Source organism: Urocitellus parryii, chromosome 6 (genome assembly GCF_045843805.1).
Source record: "Urocitellus parryii isolate mUroPar1 chromosome 6, mUroPar1.hap1, whole genome shotgun sequence".
Classification (NCBI taxonomy): domain Eukaryota; kingdom Metazoa; phylum Chordata; class Mammalia; order Rodentia; family Sciuridae; genus Urocitellus; species Urocitellus parryii.
This window is the reverse complement of record NC_135536.1, coordinates 43,113,225-43,131,878: the sequence shown is the minus strand read 5'-3', so window position 1 is coordinate 43,131,878 and position 18,654 is coordinate 43,113,225. Positions and strand designations below refer to the sequence as shown.

At 32.3% G+C, this 18,654-nt stretch overlaps 1 protein-coding gene across 1 annotated transcript in view; it reads right to left on the bottom strand.

The window, feature by feature from the left end:
• The window catches only part of G2e3 (G2/M-phase specific E3 ubiquitin protein ligase), a 51,619-nt gene that overhangs the window by 7,697 nt on the left and 25,268 nt on the right, over nucleotides 1-18,654 (bottom strand). The window contains exons 4-12 of the mRNA XM_026414424.2: nucleotides 17,679-17,780; nucleotides 16,234-16,358; nucleotides 14,920-15,085; nucleotides 11,493-11,599; nucleotides 10,731-10,847; nucleotides 8,028-8,152; nucleotides 7,798-7,927; nucleotides 5,538-5,845; nucleotides 3,412-3,593 (exon numbers count right to left, since the gene is read on the bottom strand). Of these exons, the coding sequence (XP_026270209.1) occupies nucleotides 3,412-3,593; nucleotides 5,538-5,845; nucleotides 7,798-7,927; nucleotides 8,028-8,152; nucleotides 10,731-10,847; nucleotides 11,493-11,599; nucleotides 14,920-15,085; nucleotides 16,234-16,358; nucleotides 17,679-17,780 (1,362 nt within the window). The remainder of the gene's footprint in view (nucleotides 1-3,411; nucleotides 3,594-5,537; nucleotides 5,846-7,797; nucleotides 7,928-8,027; nucleotides 8,153-10,730; nucleotides 10,848-11,492; nucleotides 11,600-14,919; nucleotides 15,086-16,233; nucleotides 16,359-17,678; nucleotides 17,781-18,654) is intronic.

The window sequence follows — 18,654 nt, the reverse complement described above, 5'->3', positions numbered from 1 at the left end:
AGTGGTAGAGCACTTGTCTAGCATGCGTGAAGGCACTGGGTTTGATCCTCAGCACCACATAAAAATAAAATAAAATAAAGGGTTAAAAAAGAAACAAAGAAATACTTAACTATTTATGTGCCAGATACTTGCATATAGATAGATTAGCTGTTAAAAAAAAAAAAAGATACAGTAGGGTTGGAGTTGTAGCTCAGAGGTAAAGTGCTGGCCCAGCACGCGTGAGGCACTGGGTTCAATTCTCAGCACCACATATAAATAAGTAAATAAAGGTCTATCAACAACATAAAAATATTTAAAAAAATATGGTAGGAGAAAGATAAAAACAGAGGCAACCAATAATCCATTCATAGAAAATTTCTTTCCAAAACATTCTTCTTCCAGAAATTAATGATTCCCTTTCTTTTCAAATCTCTGCTGAAATCTCTTTTTTTCTCATTACTTTCATCAAAATATTACCTGTATTCTCTGTCAAAATTCATAGTTTAGTATATGTTGCTCCATTCCCCCAAATCCCACTTTGAGTTTTAGCTGGACACCCAGCCAGGCTTTCTCTGGAGCTAATGAGTAAGGTCTATCTAATGGGATATGAGTCAAAACAATGTGTCAAACTTCTCTGCTCTCTGCTACTTTCAACAAGTTGAAGATAATGTTCTAAGTAAACAAAATGAAAAGAAGGAACCCAATACTACCCTATATGATTTTGAGTACTGAAACTGTACTTTTTTTTTTTTTTTAAAGAGAGAGTGAGAGAGGAGAGAGAAAGAGAGTGAGAGAGAGAGAGAATTTTTTTTTTAATATTTATTTTTTAGTTCTTGGCGGACACAACATCTTTGTTGGTATGTGGTGCTGAGGATCGAACCTGGGCCGCACGCATGCCAGGCGAGCGCACTACCGCTTGAGCCACATCCCCAGCCCGAAACTGTACTTTAAAATAGGGGCCTCGTCTGTCAGGGGCCAGACAGTATTTTCTGCTTTGTGAACTATATGGTGTCTGTTGCAAATACTCAACTCTGCCACTGTAATGTGAAAGCAGACAGATACATATCAAAGGGGTGTGGTTTTTGTTCCAATAAGCAGACATGATCTAGAGGACATTATCTAGACAAGATTTAAGAAGGAAATAAACATCTACCTTTATTTGGACCACCATCTTTTTGGGCTTATTTGTTAAAGAAGCTTAGCTTAAACCCTAACTTTAATATACAACAACTTTTATTTATCCAACTCCTTTTATTCTGCTATATTTATCTTCATAATATATATTTACTTTATGGTGGTATTTTTTGTATTATGGTGGTATTCCTTCCTGTAAGAAGACAGAAACTTGGTTCATTATTCTGTCTTCAGTGATAACACACTACATTGTGTGTTATCTTGCTGACTGTGTGTACTTGCTGAGTAAATGAAGGAAAAAAACACTGGGTAGAAAGTGAAGAAAGCAGAGTATATAAAGCCATGAAATGCTTTATTGTGAGTTTAAACTTTGTTTAAAAAAGTCTAGGAGGGGGGATCTTAACCCATTAAATCCTGAGTTTTCAATTCTGTGAACATTTCAATGAAATGGACATAGGTGCCTTAAAATAGGTTGGAAATCATAATCTAGAGATTATATATTAACATCATTATACTGTGATCATATTCTTGTTACTATAATTATATTTCTTATTACATAATTATATATTATATACTGTATTTAAATTTTTATAGGTATGCCATATCTATGACAATGGGACAAAATGGGTTAAACATGTGGCCTAGTGTGCTAGCAAGCCCCAGATCATATCTTCATATAAAATATGGGGATTAAAAATACAGGCTATGAATCATTCAGAAAGGTTATGAGAGAGAAATCACTCTTCAGAGAATAAGAATAAGAACTCTTAAGACAACACTGAAAAATTCTTAAGTGTGTGGGGGGGGTAAGAGAAGAAGCATTAAGGAAGATAATAGTAACCAAAAGTAGGAAGTAGTACAAAATTAAAACAGTAGGGAGGAATTTTAAGAAAGTACTGATTGTAAAAGTCAGGGAAGATAATGCCTGTAATTGCAGTCATTCGGTAGGCTGAGGAGGAGAATCACAAGTTCAGGGCTAACCTTGGCATTTCAGTAAGACCCTGTCTAAATTAAAAAATAAAAAGCAGTGGAGGTGTAGCTTAGTGGTACAGTACCCTTGGGTTCAATCCACAGTACCACAAAAAGAAGATGGAAGAAGACCCTCATTGTTATACACAATTACATATATGATGGTGTGAGAGGGAAGAAAAAAAAAAAGAGAAATGTGTCACAGTAGATTGGGTAGAGAGAGGTGATGGGAGGGGAGGGGTGGATAGGAAGAGCAGCAGAAACAACAGACACTAGTATTGCTGTATGTATAAATGTGGCTGTATAACCAATGTGATCCTGCAATCTGTACTCGTGGAGAAAAAAAAAAGAAAAAACAGCAACAAAGATGAAGAATTAGAAAAGAAAGGGTTCAATATTGAGGATTTAGATCACTGAATAGAAGTTATGAATAAGCTAACTCAGGAGACTGGTGGTAGGAACAGAAGAATGATTTTAAGAAGTGAAGATATGTAGAAATTGGAAAATAGAGAAAATGAAGTTAAAGAAACTGCTTCTGATAAAGAAAGAAGACAAAAAAGAAAAATGAAATTGGAGTCAATTCAAACTATGATTTTAGGATGAACAGTCTTAGGTCAAGTAAATAGACCTGTTAAACCTCAACAGATAGCAACTCATACTTCCATAGTGCTTACTTTGTGGTTCAGAAACCAAGACTTTACAAGATTAACATGCCCAGGTCATACAGTAGTTAAATGGCCTAATACTCAAACCAAAATCTCACTTATAGGGCATTATGATAAATGAGTTTATACATATGTTGAGTGTAGTAAAGTGCACAATGAATGGTGGGAAGCATTGAGACCACCCCCCTACTTGTTCCATGTGGAAGAAATTAATCCTGGTCTTTCTTTCCTTCTATGACTTACTTTCTCTCCTTCTATTACTTCCCCATAGAAAGAAGGGTAAACATTCCCACTGGAGAAGCAAATCCTTCCTTTCCTCCAAACTACTTGCCTCCAAGATGGTGCACTTTCATCTGTTCTTTAGCAGGCAAATTAGGAACCTGCCACACATTAGCTCTACCCTGGACAGATCCATCTCATTTTGACCACAAATCTAAGACACATTATCCAACTGGTTTTATGAATATTAAACTTGACAGTTTCACCTCCAGCTATCTGAATTTTACATTTATCACTGGTTTGTGAACTCTGCTGGTAAACACAATATTGTATGTTGACAACATGTAACTACTCCAATAGAGTACTACTGCAAGCCATTCATTCATATTAAAATATATTAAAATAGAATAAAATCTACATTTTAATAAACAGGTACATTTCTTACCCTTACTATAATTTGTGCTACATCAAAGTCTGAAACATCATCTAAAATTGGTTGGGTATTTTCTGGTCCATAAACAAGGCAGTTAAACAGGGTTTTAGAAAAGAAACCAGGTGAAGGACCACCATGAACCAAAGAAATGGCAAGCATTTTTCCAGCTTCATAGTAAAGATTCTCTTTCAGAGCTGTAAATACAGATGAAAATTCATTGAACATACTTATTTATTATTATAACCATCATTTTAAATGAATATATATAAAATTAAAAATAATCCCCAAATCTAAACATTAGACAAATGTAAAACAGTAATCATTAGAAGCAACCTGGTACACAGGCCTTACTAAAATATGTAAAAAAAAAAAATTCTGAATATAAAGTAATAGTCTATCATAGGGGGGAAAAGACAAATAGAGAAAGTCTTCTAAAAAACTAAAATACTTATAATCCCACCATAATAATCACAGTACATTCTTTTGTGTAGTTTTTATCTGCATATAAACCTATACATAAACAATTTGAATTCTGCTTTTTTCCCCTTACTATTTTATATGATTTTCCTTATGCTACTCAAAATTACTCAATTTTAATTAGATGCATTAAGATTAACTTAGAGATGTACTACAAGGCAAGCCATTTCCCTATTATGGCTATTCTGGTTGAGTGACATTTTTTATTATATAAAATATAATGTCATAAATCTATTTACATATATTTATGTATTTATTTGATTAGGATAAATTCTAACATCTGGTATTACTGGGTCAAAGGACATGAATATTTTTAAGTTCTTAATGTATGTCATTAAATTATCTGCCAAAAACATACAGACTTTTTATTCCCAATAGTATATGCTACTATACCATACCCTTACAGCTTTAAAGGTTTTCAAAATTGTTGGTGTTGTACCACTGAACTACATCCTCAGCCTTTTTTATTTATTTTTGAAATTTTAGACATGGTCACTAAGTTGCCCTGGCTGGCCTTGATCTCAGATCCTCCTGCCATGGCTTCCAAGGTAGGTGGGATTACAGGAGTATATCACCACGACTTGTGGATGTGTACCAACTCGAAACCAGATTCTGTGACTTAAATCCATGCATTCTCCATGTAACAAAGTTTGAATTTACATTACTGATTATTTGAGAGTCTCCCCAACCCATCCTAATGGGGAATTAAACTCTCTATACAAACTATTGTAAAAATGTTTGTGGCAATGATGAAGTTCTATGGACAATACAGGAGAAAATTATTTTTTTATTGTTTTTTTAAAAATATATGACAGCGGAATGCATAACATATTACACATATATAACATATTACACATATAGAGCACAATTTTTCATATCTCTGGTTATATATAAAGTATATTCACACCAATTCATGTATTAATACATGCACTTTGGATAATGATGTTCATCACATTCCACTATCATTTCTAACCCCCAACCTCCTCCCTTCCCTTCCCACCCCTCTGCCCTATCTAGAGTTTGTCTACTCTACAGGAAGAAATTCAAATGGAAGGGAACAACTCTTCTCATTGTTTTTAAATTTCCTATTGTAGTAAGTTCTCACCAAAAAGAAAAGTATATACATAATTGTGTAAAAAGAAAATTCTTGGAAACAAAAAACACATCAAAAAACGTAATATGTGGTCCAGAAAAGCATTTAAATACAAATTCTATGCTGTAAAGAAATACGCCAAGTGCAAATTATAAATATATAAATAAGAGTTCAAATAATCATATATTCCATCTGACTACTATATTCAATGAAATTCAAGTGAATATATTCAAAGTTACACTCATTTATAAATTCATTTTAAGGATATTGCTATAAAGTATAGATATTCTTAAATCATGTTTCATCATAAGACTTACCTTTTCTTTTACTTGGGGTCCTGGGAATCAAACCCAGGGTCTTGTTCTTGCTAGACAGGTGCTCAATCATTGAGCTGTGTATCCCTAGCCCCAACAACATGTATCACTCTTATCTCTTTCCTGTGATCATATTGGTAGTTTATTATTTTAAATTATAGTCAGATCACAATTAATGAATATTAATTCTAACTAGCATTTCACTTCTTATATCTGCTATATAAAATATGTATAAGAATAAATAAAATAATTACCTTGAGAATTTAGAGACAAGTTCTTTGATAAGGACCCTTCAAACAACGATGAGTTCTCAAGATGTTGCATCAAAAGACTCAGAAATTCCTGCTTTGATCCAGGAAGCTCTCTTGCAAACTTATCATTTTCATTAACATATGTTATTTCAATTGCGTATGAAGGATTAAACTTTTGATTCCTGAATACATCTAAGGCACTATTCCATATATTGGCTTTGTTGATAAATAATCTTCTAGGTTTTTTTTTAATTTGGAATCCTAACTCTATCAGAATAGTCGAAATATCTCTTCTAAACTTGCTGCCTTGCCTATAAAAACATGAATTTAAACAAAGAGGTAAGTATTTCAAAGTGTTTTATGTGAAACAGGAATTATATTGACAATAAAACAAAAGAAAAATTTTAAATGGAAATTCTTTACTGAATGTGACCCAAAACCATAATAATGGCTGCTACTAGAACCAAAAACAGTTATTTGATAATCTTAGGTTTTAAATTATTGATTCCTCACCCCCATCTTCAACTAAATTAAAATCATTTATAAGAATGTTGTTAGATCATTATCTCAAATTTGAGCAATCCAGCAGATTCAGGTTTTAGAGCTCAACTCTTACTCCCTGGGTAATGGCTAAAAGCAACTTAACTGTACCTTGTTTCATACTTGCTATATCTTAAAAAAAAAAAAAAGAAAATGTAAGCTCTGCATATGTATGAGAAAACTATGGCTTTGAGAGATTACACAATGTATTTTAAACCATAAAGTTATAATCAATAACAGAGCTAATATTACAGAATTCACAGTCCATTAAATAGTACCTTTTAGTCTAGACCAGTCATTCTCAAAGTGTGGTCCTTGACCAGTAGCATCACCTGGGAACTTGTTAGAAATGCAAATTATTGAGTCCCATAGCACATCTACACAATCATAATCTCTACTATTTTAACAATCCAGGTGAATTATATAAACCAGTTTAACCATTCTTTGCCTCAGTTGCTCCACTTGTAATTGGAATTAATGTATTCTATGCCCAAAAGTCACTTTTCTATATCTAAGTATAAAATTTTCCCATACCAAGACAATTTAATGTGCCATTGTGGTCCAGGCATTGCTTTTTCACTCCCCCCCCCCAAAGAATCCACTACTCATTAGTCCAAGTTGAAGAAAAATCAAAATTACACCTTCTTATAGTAGTTTGATTCCTTGCTCCCACCTGGATCAGTGATAATGTTGGTGCTATTCTTCTAGAATACGACTGCAAGTGAAAGCAGGAGCAAGGAGTCAAGCTTCCCTGTTGTAACATATTTGGAAACCAGATATTAAAATTATTTAAAAATAATGTGAACATCTTTTTACATGAAAAATATAACAAATGAGATAGCTGTTACAGTTGCAATAACAAAAGTGGAATTTTTAAAACAGTAATTCCTCAGTTTGACAAATCCCTAATATTGTATCCATCTGGCAAATTGAATTATCAAATATTTTCATCAAGCTTAGCTACAAATGTTACTTTTCTACTTTCTTCCTGTTGGGTAAACCAAAGCTCTAAAAACTTTTGCCAAGTTAACATAAATTTAGAAATCATTACTACAAGTGAACAAATATCTGATGCAATATAAATTTGTAATTCCATTCTTGTTTAAATGTTTATGACTTTAAAAGTTAGTTTTTTGCCATTTAGTGGACATAGGAATTAATACAATAATACTTATAGGTATGTCTTAAACCTTCTAAAGGAAAGAGCTGACATTTAGACTTCTAGCATTGACAATGAATATTTTAAGGAAACAATGATTACAGTATCCAATAAGCCAGCTCATGTTAAATAAGATTCCACCCTTTTCACAGAGTTACATTGTATGTTTCATATTTTAACTTCCTATTTTTATAATCAAATAACATTTTAAGGACATTTTCCAGAACAGTGTTTTTCAAACTATCTTGAAAATGATCTATAATAAAAAATGTTTTACAATATGATTCAATATACAATAAATAAATGATTTCATACACATTCTTTCTACATGTAATATAATTCGACATATTTTGCATTCTATTCCATCCCATCCTATCCCATTTCATTTTTTTTTTTTAAGATGATGGTTGCATGTATTTCTTGATCAAATATTGGGTTCTGCAGTTTGAAAAATATTCTTCTAGACTACCATATGATCAGCTAACATCCTAAGTGTATATGCACTTCCTTTAATTTCTTTTTGGAAAAAGATTTTTATATTTTTCTCAAATTCAAAATACACACCTCAGCAGGTCTTTACGCTGAGCTCCAGGTGACTGTCTGGGTAACTTAGGTGATGACTCTTCCAACAAACAATCAGTAATTGCCACATTATTAGAGTTGGATAATGCATGTTTTTTTGCTTTTTGAAAATCTACAGATTTAAATTCCAATGTTAGCTTAAAAGAAATATAGGTGAAAATTTTCTAATAACATGCATTTAAACATTTTTATTCAAAATTACAAACTGTTACCTGAATTGTAGATAATACTTCTACATTCCAAACACTCCCAATTTTGTTCCCATGATCGTAGTGAGGAACAGGCTAAATGTGTTCCACTAGAACCACAACACTGACAGCGTTTTATTTCCCATTTGCTGAGGACATAAAGAAAAGCAGATGCATATGTTTTGATATTATCGTAATCTAGTTCCAACCACCAGCAGGTCTGCCCTCTGCCATACAAATACTAATCCTTTTATGAAAGAGGGAAAACCAGATTATCTTGCTTTGATACTATATTACTTTTTTCTAAAATATATTTTAAAATTTCATTTATTATGTTTGTAATCACCTTCTCTAAATATCCCCCTAACTTAAAACCCTAAGCTAGTATGAACATATATACATACAGGCACATGCAAAAAGAATAGAAACATTAGAAAGGCTGTATAACTGAGGAAAAAAAGCATTTCCTCTTATATTTGATGACTTTGCTCAAAAGAAGATTACTGTATCAGTATGTCTGATAAGGAAAAAACATTCAGTACATTTCAAGGTAAATATCTCCTAAAATTTGCTCAGATACTTCAGGTCTTGTGGAGCACAACAGGGTTTAGACTTTCTACCTGGCTTATATTCATATTCTCTCTCATCTTCTCCCTACCACTCCATGTTTCCCCACTATGCCATGTGACATATGGCAGTTCATATTCATATTTACTTGTGGGTATGGGTGTGAACTGTGGTGTGAGGCTCCCTCCTCTTTGTATGGATAATAGTGTACAGAAACAGATATAAGCTTCTTGAGTGTGTGTAAATGTGGGTGGCAAGATGGGTAGCTAAATATACTCCCACTTCTGCTGTAGGTTTGGTCATAGCATCCCTCTCTGTGGGTTGGTGTGCAGGTGTGTATGCATGTGTCTTTCCTTCTTCCTCAAATAGGTCTGGCTCACTGATGAGAAGGAAGATGACAACTAACATGAATACATATTTCATTCAACAGGTCAACTTCTTACTCTTTATATGAAGAGCTTAATACAATTTTAGAAGGCAGAACTATTGCTACCTTCATTGTCAAGAAGAGAAAATTTAAGCATAGAGGGATAAATAACTTGCCCAATCAAGGTCACACTGGTTAAGCCTCAGTCAGGTTTCCAACCCAGTTTACCTGGCTTCAGACCCATATTCTTATCTATTATACCAAGCTGCTTTTTCATCAATACTGCCTTCCTCTCACTGGGATAAGAGGGATTAAGTTTACAATGTAAGAGTTCAGTCAGCAGATATCTGTGTCCAAGGAGAAAAAGCAATATGTGATAACAATCTCAAAAAGATGCTGCTAAAAAGAAAAAGGATTGTGCTTTATAGCTACATGCAGAAAACATATTGTACCAAGCACAATGAAGGAAATCTGTAGCCTTGAGTGTGGAATCAGGAGTAGGAAGAATTGTTTAGGGTAAACTTTCCAATGTTGGTCAGACCTCAGCTAATTCTTCACAAATAAACAGTAGCTGATCCAGCCAAATCACTTTCCATGAGAAATAAGGCTCCTAATATTCTACTCTACACTCTAAGTTGACTATGTTAAGGAAGACTATGTAACAGGAATAATAATGTACTAAAATTTCCTACATAAATTTCAATAAAACTCGATTTGCTGACGTTTATCCTCATCTTAAATAAAGAGACTCTTGATCTCTAGTGAAATACACAAGACACAAAATGATTGCTAAAAATAAAAGCAGCTATGTATTGACATTACAAAAGAGTAATCAATAAATTTCAAATGCCAAACCCATTTTATAATGACCCAAAAGAAACAGATTAATCTATCTAAATTACCCTCTAGAGTACTACTGTTCAACAGAAGCACAATGTAACCCAAGTATATAATTTAAAATTTTCTAGTAGCCTCATTTAAAAATGTAATATAAAATAGGTAAAATTACTTCAAATGTTTTATTTGCAAAATACTATAATTTTCTTTAACATATTAATCAATACAAACTTAAAGATAATTTTAAGTTTTTCTGTTCATATGATTATAGGTTGATTTGTGCCAACCCCCTAAAATTCGTATGTTCAGGTAAGTTTTAACCCCTACTACCTCAGAATATGATTATATTTGAAGAAAAGGGCTATAAAGAGGTAATCAGAGTAAAATGAAGTCTGTAGTTAGGTCCTAAAACAATGACAAATGCCATCATAAAAAAATGATTAGGACACAGCCAACAGAGAGATAACCATGAGAGGACACAGCTAGAAGAAAGTCATTTGTATAAGCCATGGCCTCTGAAGAAGCCCAAACCTGTAATCACCTTGATCTTGTACTTCTAACTTTCAAAATTTTGAGAAAACAAATACCTGCTGTTTAAGTCACCCTGTCAGTCTGTGGTCTTTTGTTATGGCAGTCCTAGTGAACTAAATCTTTAGAGTGTATTTTAAACTTAAAGCATCCTCTCAATTTAGAACAGCAATATTTCAAAGGCTCAATAGCCACATATGGCTAATATCTACTGTATGGAATGTTGTTTATCTAGGAAAAGGACCTTCATGAAAATATACCAGAGAAACAGGTTAGCTGTACTAAAAAAATTCCTCCATACGCAGATGTAAACATACTTTATCTCAAGTTAAAACATCAAACTCCCTAAAAGAGCAAAACTGTTTCACTAGCTTTCTCAGCTAAAGGTTTAAAGGAACCACTAAGCACAATTCAATTTCCAGAAATACCTATCGGGTGCATTATAGTCTCGCCCTTCTTTGCAACGACATCTTCGAACATCACAGTGCTCATAGTGCTGCAGAAGGTCTTGATAAGCATTTTCCTCTAATTCCCAAGATGCATCCCTATAAATGAAGCAAGATATAAAATATACTTTGACCTAAATGCTATATAAAAGGATTGGTAATAAATCTAAAAACCTTTCTCATACTTAGTAACAAGGATAAAAACCTGTTGTTTTTAGGATATTCCTTTTTCAGTATATAAATCCATCATGTCATTTAACCTATAATTAATCTCACAGTAAATTTTCAAACACTTAAGTGAAAAGTTAAGCAGAAATTTTCTAAAACTTACATTTTTCTAATATTTCACTTCCAAATTTTAGTTTCAGGTTTACTATAATTACTTCTGGATTCATCTTTAAGCATTAAGAAAATTCTTCTCACTCATTTTAAAACCATTTTGATTCTCTTAGATAATTTATAAATACTGTTTCGAAGATGATTTGTGTATAAATTGATCAATCGGACAGTTGGAATACTTACTAAAATGAGACTAAAAATTAGTAAATGACACATTTATGTCAAAGTCTCTTATAAGAAATAGCAATCTGAGGAGATATCTTGCCATTGGACATGGCTACCTGTCCATGATCACTTAATCAAACATAAATGATTATATCTAATGTTATTAAATCCTAAAGTTAAAACATTTAGAATAACTTTTTTTTTTTTTTTTTTTTGGTCAAAAGACTAACCATTACTTACTTTTCAGGAATGTGAATTCCCATTCTTAACATCTCTTCCTGAAAGGTGTCAGTATTACTGCATATTGTACACCTGAAGAAAAACACTCCTGCATTTATTGCTTGAACCTATAGTGGAAAATGGAAAATCTATTTTTAACAATTTAAGCCTGTTACCAGTTAATGAATTACATAATAGACTATGTGCTGTTTTTCATTTTATATGTTATGAAAACATTTTCTATAACTAGTGGTTCTCAAAACTTATAAAGTAAGCTATGCCACGGCTAAAATTTGGAGAGTCCCCAATTCCCAGATCTAACGAATAGATGGTTCAGCTTTATATCCATCACCAATATTTTTCTCAATTTTTGTAGCCTAATGCATTTTCAGTTCCTAAGTACTGTGTTGTCGTCCACACTGTGGGAAAACCAGTGAAAATCTTTAGCTACTTCATCCAGAAAGAATGTTTAATTACATGTTATTCATAAATCATTACTGATTCTGTTTTTCACTTATACCTCTTGAATTTTCTTCCCCAAATGGGGAAAGTATAAAACCTGTTACAAATGCTATAGCAAACACAAATAAAGAAGTCACATGGTATATTCAGAAGGAAACAGGAAGCTATAAGCCTACTAGGAAGAGTAGTCAGTCCCTAATAAAAAAACAGTCACACATATTCATTAAAAACAAAAATGTTAACTCATACTTTATAGATGAAAATACTATATTGTGAATCAAAAATAGAGACATAAAATGACTAAACTTCAAGGAGTTTTAGCAAGTACACAATACAGGTATACAACCATAATATTGTGTATAAGTGCTGATTTCTTAAAAACTTCATGGACAGAAAAATGAAAAAGTACCTAGTCTACAATGACAAAAGTATTACAGGGATAGTGAGGCCACAGATGTTTTGAAGAATAGATGTTTACTAGGAAAACAGGATAATAGATAGTCCAAGGATAGGGAATGGCATATAACAAGCCTCTGTGAAAAGACAGAGAACAAGTGATTAGGAAACTACAATTAATAATATATATAGGGATTACATTCTGGTGAAGCTGAACTAAGTAATGAAGCCAGATGGGTAAATATAAACCAAAAGCAGAACAGTTAGTGTGAAGGAAAAAAGTAAGAGGAGCTCGGGTTCAGAGAACTAATAAATGGTACATTCAACATTGAACACATAAGAGGGAAGCAACAAGTTACCAAAATCTATGAACCTAAAGGAGCTTTTAAGCAATTGCAGATACATCCTGAGATCTTACTAAATATAAGATATTTTATAAGAAAGTATTTGGAAGGGAGGGAAAAAAAATGCGATGACAGAGATATCCAAACTAATCAAGAATAGTGACAATTCCTAGCTACTAGAAGGCTATGTATATAAGGCCGGGGGTGGGGGTGGGGGTGGGGTGGGAAGAGTGTGAGTTCTTACCAATTCCTTTGATTCTAACCTTTAATCTCTTCTCACAAAATTCCTACGTATAGCACTTGTTAGTGGTTTCAAATAATGATATTTATTTAACAACATACAGCTATCTAGGCTATATTTCATTTGAGATTCTGGCACCAAAACGAAAATGCCACTGGAGGTCTTTTAGAGAAAGTGACTCTAGAATTAGTCCTTAGTATGCGCTAATCAAGTAACAATGGCTTATTGATATTTATATCACAGACAAGTGTCTGTGAGGCTGTGATTATAAATTAATTTGCATAAAATAGCTCTACTTTTTTGTTAGGAATAGTATTTCTACTTTTCAATGACAATTAAAACTCAGTATTTTCAGTTTCACAAGACCCCTACAAATACCAGGTCAAGTCTTAGACCCTCTCTCTGCTTCATTATTAACACATATTTGAGGCAAATCTTATTTGTTTTGAATAATAACAGACAATTAATAAGACACATTTGTTGGCAATTACATTTATTCAAATATAAACTGTTAAATTAGGAAAAATTACCTTTTAAAAATTCTCACATGTGAACCTCTTCCTCAATAGCTAAGGATAATACTTTATGATGTTGTTTATTAACTGCAGTCCCTGGGATGCTTTTATGCACACTTTTTGCAACAATTACCAGAATTTCTAATATTTCCCCAATAAAATAGGCTCTGATGCAACTTTTTTTTGGGGGGGGCCTCAACCACTGAGCACATCCCCAACCCTATTTTGTATTTTATTTAGAGACAGGATTCTCACTGAATTGCTTAGTGCCTCATGGTTGCTGAGGCAGGAGGATTTCGAGTTCAAAGCCAGCCTGAGCCGCTGGGATTACAGGCATGTACCACTGTACCTGGCTCTTATTTTCCTTGAATGATCTTAAGTATAAAAGTTCAAGGACCATACAAAAAAAGTAAAAAGTATGAAATAGAAAATAGCCATCCAAGATCTACTAAAGTCCTTTTACTATGTTAGGACTTTTAAGATTTCATTGAAATATAAATAAATTTATATATCCTAATTTTAAGGAAAAAAAAAAGTTAAACCAGACCTAGCTGGGTGGGGTGGTGCATACCTATGTTAGCTACTCGGGAGGCGAACTGCCTAGCATGTGCTAGGTCCTAGTTTCAACCCCCTACTACCAAAAAAAAAAAAAAAAAAAGATTAAACTTAAATAAACCCTTTGTTATTTGGCATTGCATTATGTCTAACAGGTAGAACTTTCACACATGTATACTACATATTTAATATTTTTAATAGTTGGGATCTTATTAAAATATTCATGAGTTTTCCTAAACAAAGAAATAGTAAATTATGTTTAATGCTGTATGTGTGTGGGTGTTTGCAGTGCTGGACAAGGAACCTTGTGCAAGTGCTGTACCACTAAGCTACATCCCTAGCTCCAATGTCCAGTGTTTTATGATACTGTTTATTTGAAAAATTGTCAATGTGTTTGATGTACAAATTGACTTTCAAAGAACCAATATTTTCAATTCACCAACAGTAATCACTTTCCTGTCAAGGAGTTACGATAAAGAGTTTATTATAGTTAAAAAAAAAAAATTAAGTCCTCAGTATTACTTACTAGTAGCCAATTCCTGGTTTTCTAGCTTGAACATTTAAATGGAACTTAGGAATTAAAATTTGTGTTTTATTCATTGTGAAATACAAACTCCTTAGGTAAAAACAAAATTTTATAAGCAAAAATATATTAAAAGGAGGCATCTAAAGTATTTATTAAATGCTCACTGTACCCATAAATAGGAAAAATTTCATATGTATAATATGCTAGAAATTGAATACTTTAGTTACTTTAAGAAGTACCAAGTAGGGATGGTTATGTGGCTCAGCAGTAGAAGTGTACTTGCCCAACATCCACAAAGCATTGAGGTTCAATCCCAAACATCTGCACGTTCCAATTCTAATTTAAAATTAAAATCAGCAAACAATAAAATTTTATATCATTCAGAGAAAGCTTATAAAACATATCTTACCTGTAAACAGTCTCTGTGAAACCAAGCATTCTTACAACATGGACTTCGTAGAATGTTATAAGTAGGAACAGGCTCAATATATTCCAAACAAATGGTGCATGGTAAGGAATCTCTGTAATTATTGGATGCCACTATTTGAACAGGTCGATGTTTCCAACAAAATGACCTAAAATGTAAATATTTAAGAATAATATCTCATGAATTTTAAGACCCAACAATTTAAGAGAAAATTTGCTTGCATCTCTCTCATAAATAATCTGCAACAGACTAGAGCCTTGCAGTATAAAATTTGTCTCTATGACCTTTCAAAACAAAAATTTTTGGTGGTGAGATCTCATACAAAATTTCAGTAAAACTAATGTTGTACTGAGAATTCTATGTAATATTATATATAAATAACGTATACTTTTGTCTCAACAAATAAGTATACATACTGTTAAACTCAACACTGTATACAATTAAAGGAGGCAGGAACTTACACTTAAAATATTTTAATCATATGAATTATGTAAATAATAATAACCTATTACTAATCTACTTTATTTCCACTTGTATTTTCTAAATTGTTGTTTTCTTACATAGTAACAGCCATTACATAGGTCAAAATATGAAGACTTAAAAAGAAATACCTAATTCCAAAATTTATAAAATATTAACGTTTGAAGTTATTCAGGAAGCAAATATTTTCAGGGGCATCCCAAGACACAATATTTATTTTTTTGGACTCAACAAAATTTATATGCCTTCAATTTACTACTTCTTCTTTTTAAAAAGAATTATCTTCTACACCACCTTTATTCCATTTATTTTCTTTTATGTGGTGCTGAGAATCAAACCCACGGCCTCACATGTGCTAGGCAAGTACTTTACCACTGAGCTATAGTCCCAGCCCTTCAATTTACTTCTTGAGAAATATATATGGCCCTGTGAAAGAAAGTTGGACTACTAATTCTAAACACTGACATCAAAATCTAGAAAAATGTAAGGTAGAAATTTTTACTGAATATATATAAATCTGAAGTTCAATATTATTTCCTAGAGTTGAAAGTTGCAGGTGACTATTAATCATCAGGCCCATTCTAAACACTGCTATTTTCAAGACTTAGCAGACAAAAATAATGCCATAAGAGGGTGATATAGCTTATAAATATCTTTCATACACACCCAAACATATACAGCATGTACATATAAACTCAGTATGTACAGTATGTACATGTAAAATTACAAAGTAATTTTAAGGGAATTATATTGTAATATTAATTTTCAACTATTCTTTAACATTCACATTTCATGTTTAACAGTTAAGTAACTCACGCAAAGTTGCCAGTAAACTGGAAAATACATTCTCTCTGAAGTCCACATGGGAAATGATAACTTCTTTTACATCGAGGTGCAACACATCCAATTGAAGCACCATTTTTCTTACAAACACAGCATTTCTAGAAGAAAACATGAAAACAGAGCCACAATATAAAAAAAAAAAATTGAGTACTATAATATGATCAAGGTATTAGTGAATATTTCCTATGGGGAGATTAAAAATTATTTTCATCATAATGGTTGTAATGATAGTATATTTAAAAAATTTTTCTGAAATAATCTAAAGATATCAAAGACTCACTGCTATAAGGAAGAAGTCCCCTTTCCTTCCCACTTACTAAAACATTTTAAACTTGCAGGTATTTGCCACCAAGCCTGGCTTAAAGTCATAAATTTCTAGTTCAGAAATTGATAGAAAAGACTTTGCAAGTATTGACAATTTTTATGGTATATAGTGTAATGAGTTAAATATTATAAACATAATAGGTACACATGAAAGTTGCAATAAAATCTTAATGGAAATTAAAAAAATTTAAAAATTCCAAGAATAGGAAAATAATAATAAAGTTGAATTTGTAAAATACTAGCTAAAATTACTCTGTCCTAACCAAAATGAAGAAGCATTAGATACCTCTAGTGGGATGAACAGTGTTCTCCAAAAGGATGTTTAAGCTCCTATAATTTCAATCTTCTCATTCATTCTCTATCATTACTTCTACTCAGACCATAGGGAGACCTACAGTCCCTTTCCTTGCATTTAGCAAGGTAGCAATCATATAGAAGATTCACAAATAATTTAATGGACAAGGGGTTAAAATTTAGAAAGCCTATCTTGGAGAATAGAAGGGGACACTCACTGAACATAAACATACAATGTCATATCAGGGTCACAAGAGTTATGGAGATCATAAATTATTTCATAGCTGTATGAATTTTAACCTCCACTCATTTCAACCTCTGCAATTGAGCTATAAGAAATAAAAAAAAATAAATGGTTGTTGTGATTCAGAATTAAATGTTTGTAGATCAGCAGGGATAGAACTATGGTCATATGCTGATTTAAGAGTGAGTAAAATAATGGGTAGGTTGAATAAGAAAGAGAAATCAGTATTGTCATATGAATTATTCAGGGTCAGTTAAATTCTCATTTGCAAAAATACCAATTGTTTATTAAAACTTACTATATTCAACAAAAATATACATTGAAACAAAATTAAAGTCGTTAAGTTTTTTTTTCCCTCTCTCCCTTTATATCCTTTTAGTGGTACTGGTGACTGAATCCAAGATGTCCAACTGAATGACATCCCTAAGTTAAGACTGACCTACTTGCAATCCCTCTCTCTCAGCTTCCAGAGTACCTTGGATTAGAAGGGTGTGCCACCATGCCCAGATTAAAAAGTCATAAATTTCTAGTGTAATGAGTAAAATAATTTACTTACCAGTTTAGATGCTCTATTCACTTCCTTCCTGATGTCTTCTATTAGAAAACCATAAACTCCCTCTTCTTCTTTACCTCTCTGCCAAATTCCACTTGACATCAACTATGAACATATTCAATGAGAAAATAAATTCCAAAAAACTAATTTGGATTAAAATCTATAATTTATTCTAATAAAAATGGACATAAATGACTCAAATTTCAAATATATACTTAAAATAACTATTTTTCCTGGCCAAAGTAAGAAGTTATTCACATCCTTTGATTTGGAAGACACTATATTAATAGTTCATATACCCAAACTGAACTCTAAAAGTATTTCAGGAACAACAACAACAAAAAAGATGGTAGGAAGGGAATGTATGAATATAGGTGAATGGGAAGGAAAGTGGGGGGAGGGGGAGAACACCTAAAATTTAGTTTTAGAAAAAAGGAGTGGTAAATACAAAATACTGTAAATGAAATAATACATTGAAATCCATGGAGCCAATACAGATTATCAGTGCTATTTCAGGCTAACTTTAAATCTACTGGAATTCTGAATCATAAAAGGCATAGTTGTAGGGAAACCTATTGAATAAATCATTGATAACAAATGTTTCTCTTTTTAAAAATCTCATTTTAACTTCACAGTTTAAATATGTTAAGGAAGCATGAATCAAAAAAAAAAAAAAAAAAAAAAGCATGGACTGGAAAACCAGGCTCTGTGCCTAACCTTCTGGAACCTTTAGGCAAGGAATTTAAAGTTGCTACCTTAAACATGGCTCTAAGTCTCTTTTGGTTCTAACATTCTATTTCCACTTGTAACATTACAATATTTCCCTGTTCATAATGAAACAGAATCTTAAAAGGATTAAACTTGGGGTCAATACTTCTTTTGAAGTATCGTATTCATTTATAAGACATACTCTAAGATAAATTTTGATATGATCAACTTAATTAAATAATTAAAAATGCTTCAGCAGAACAAGTTTATA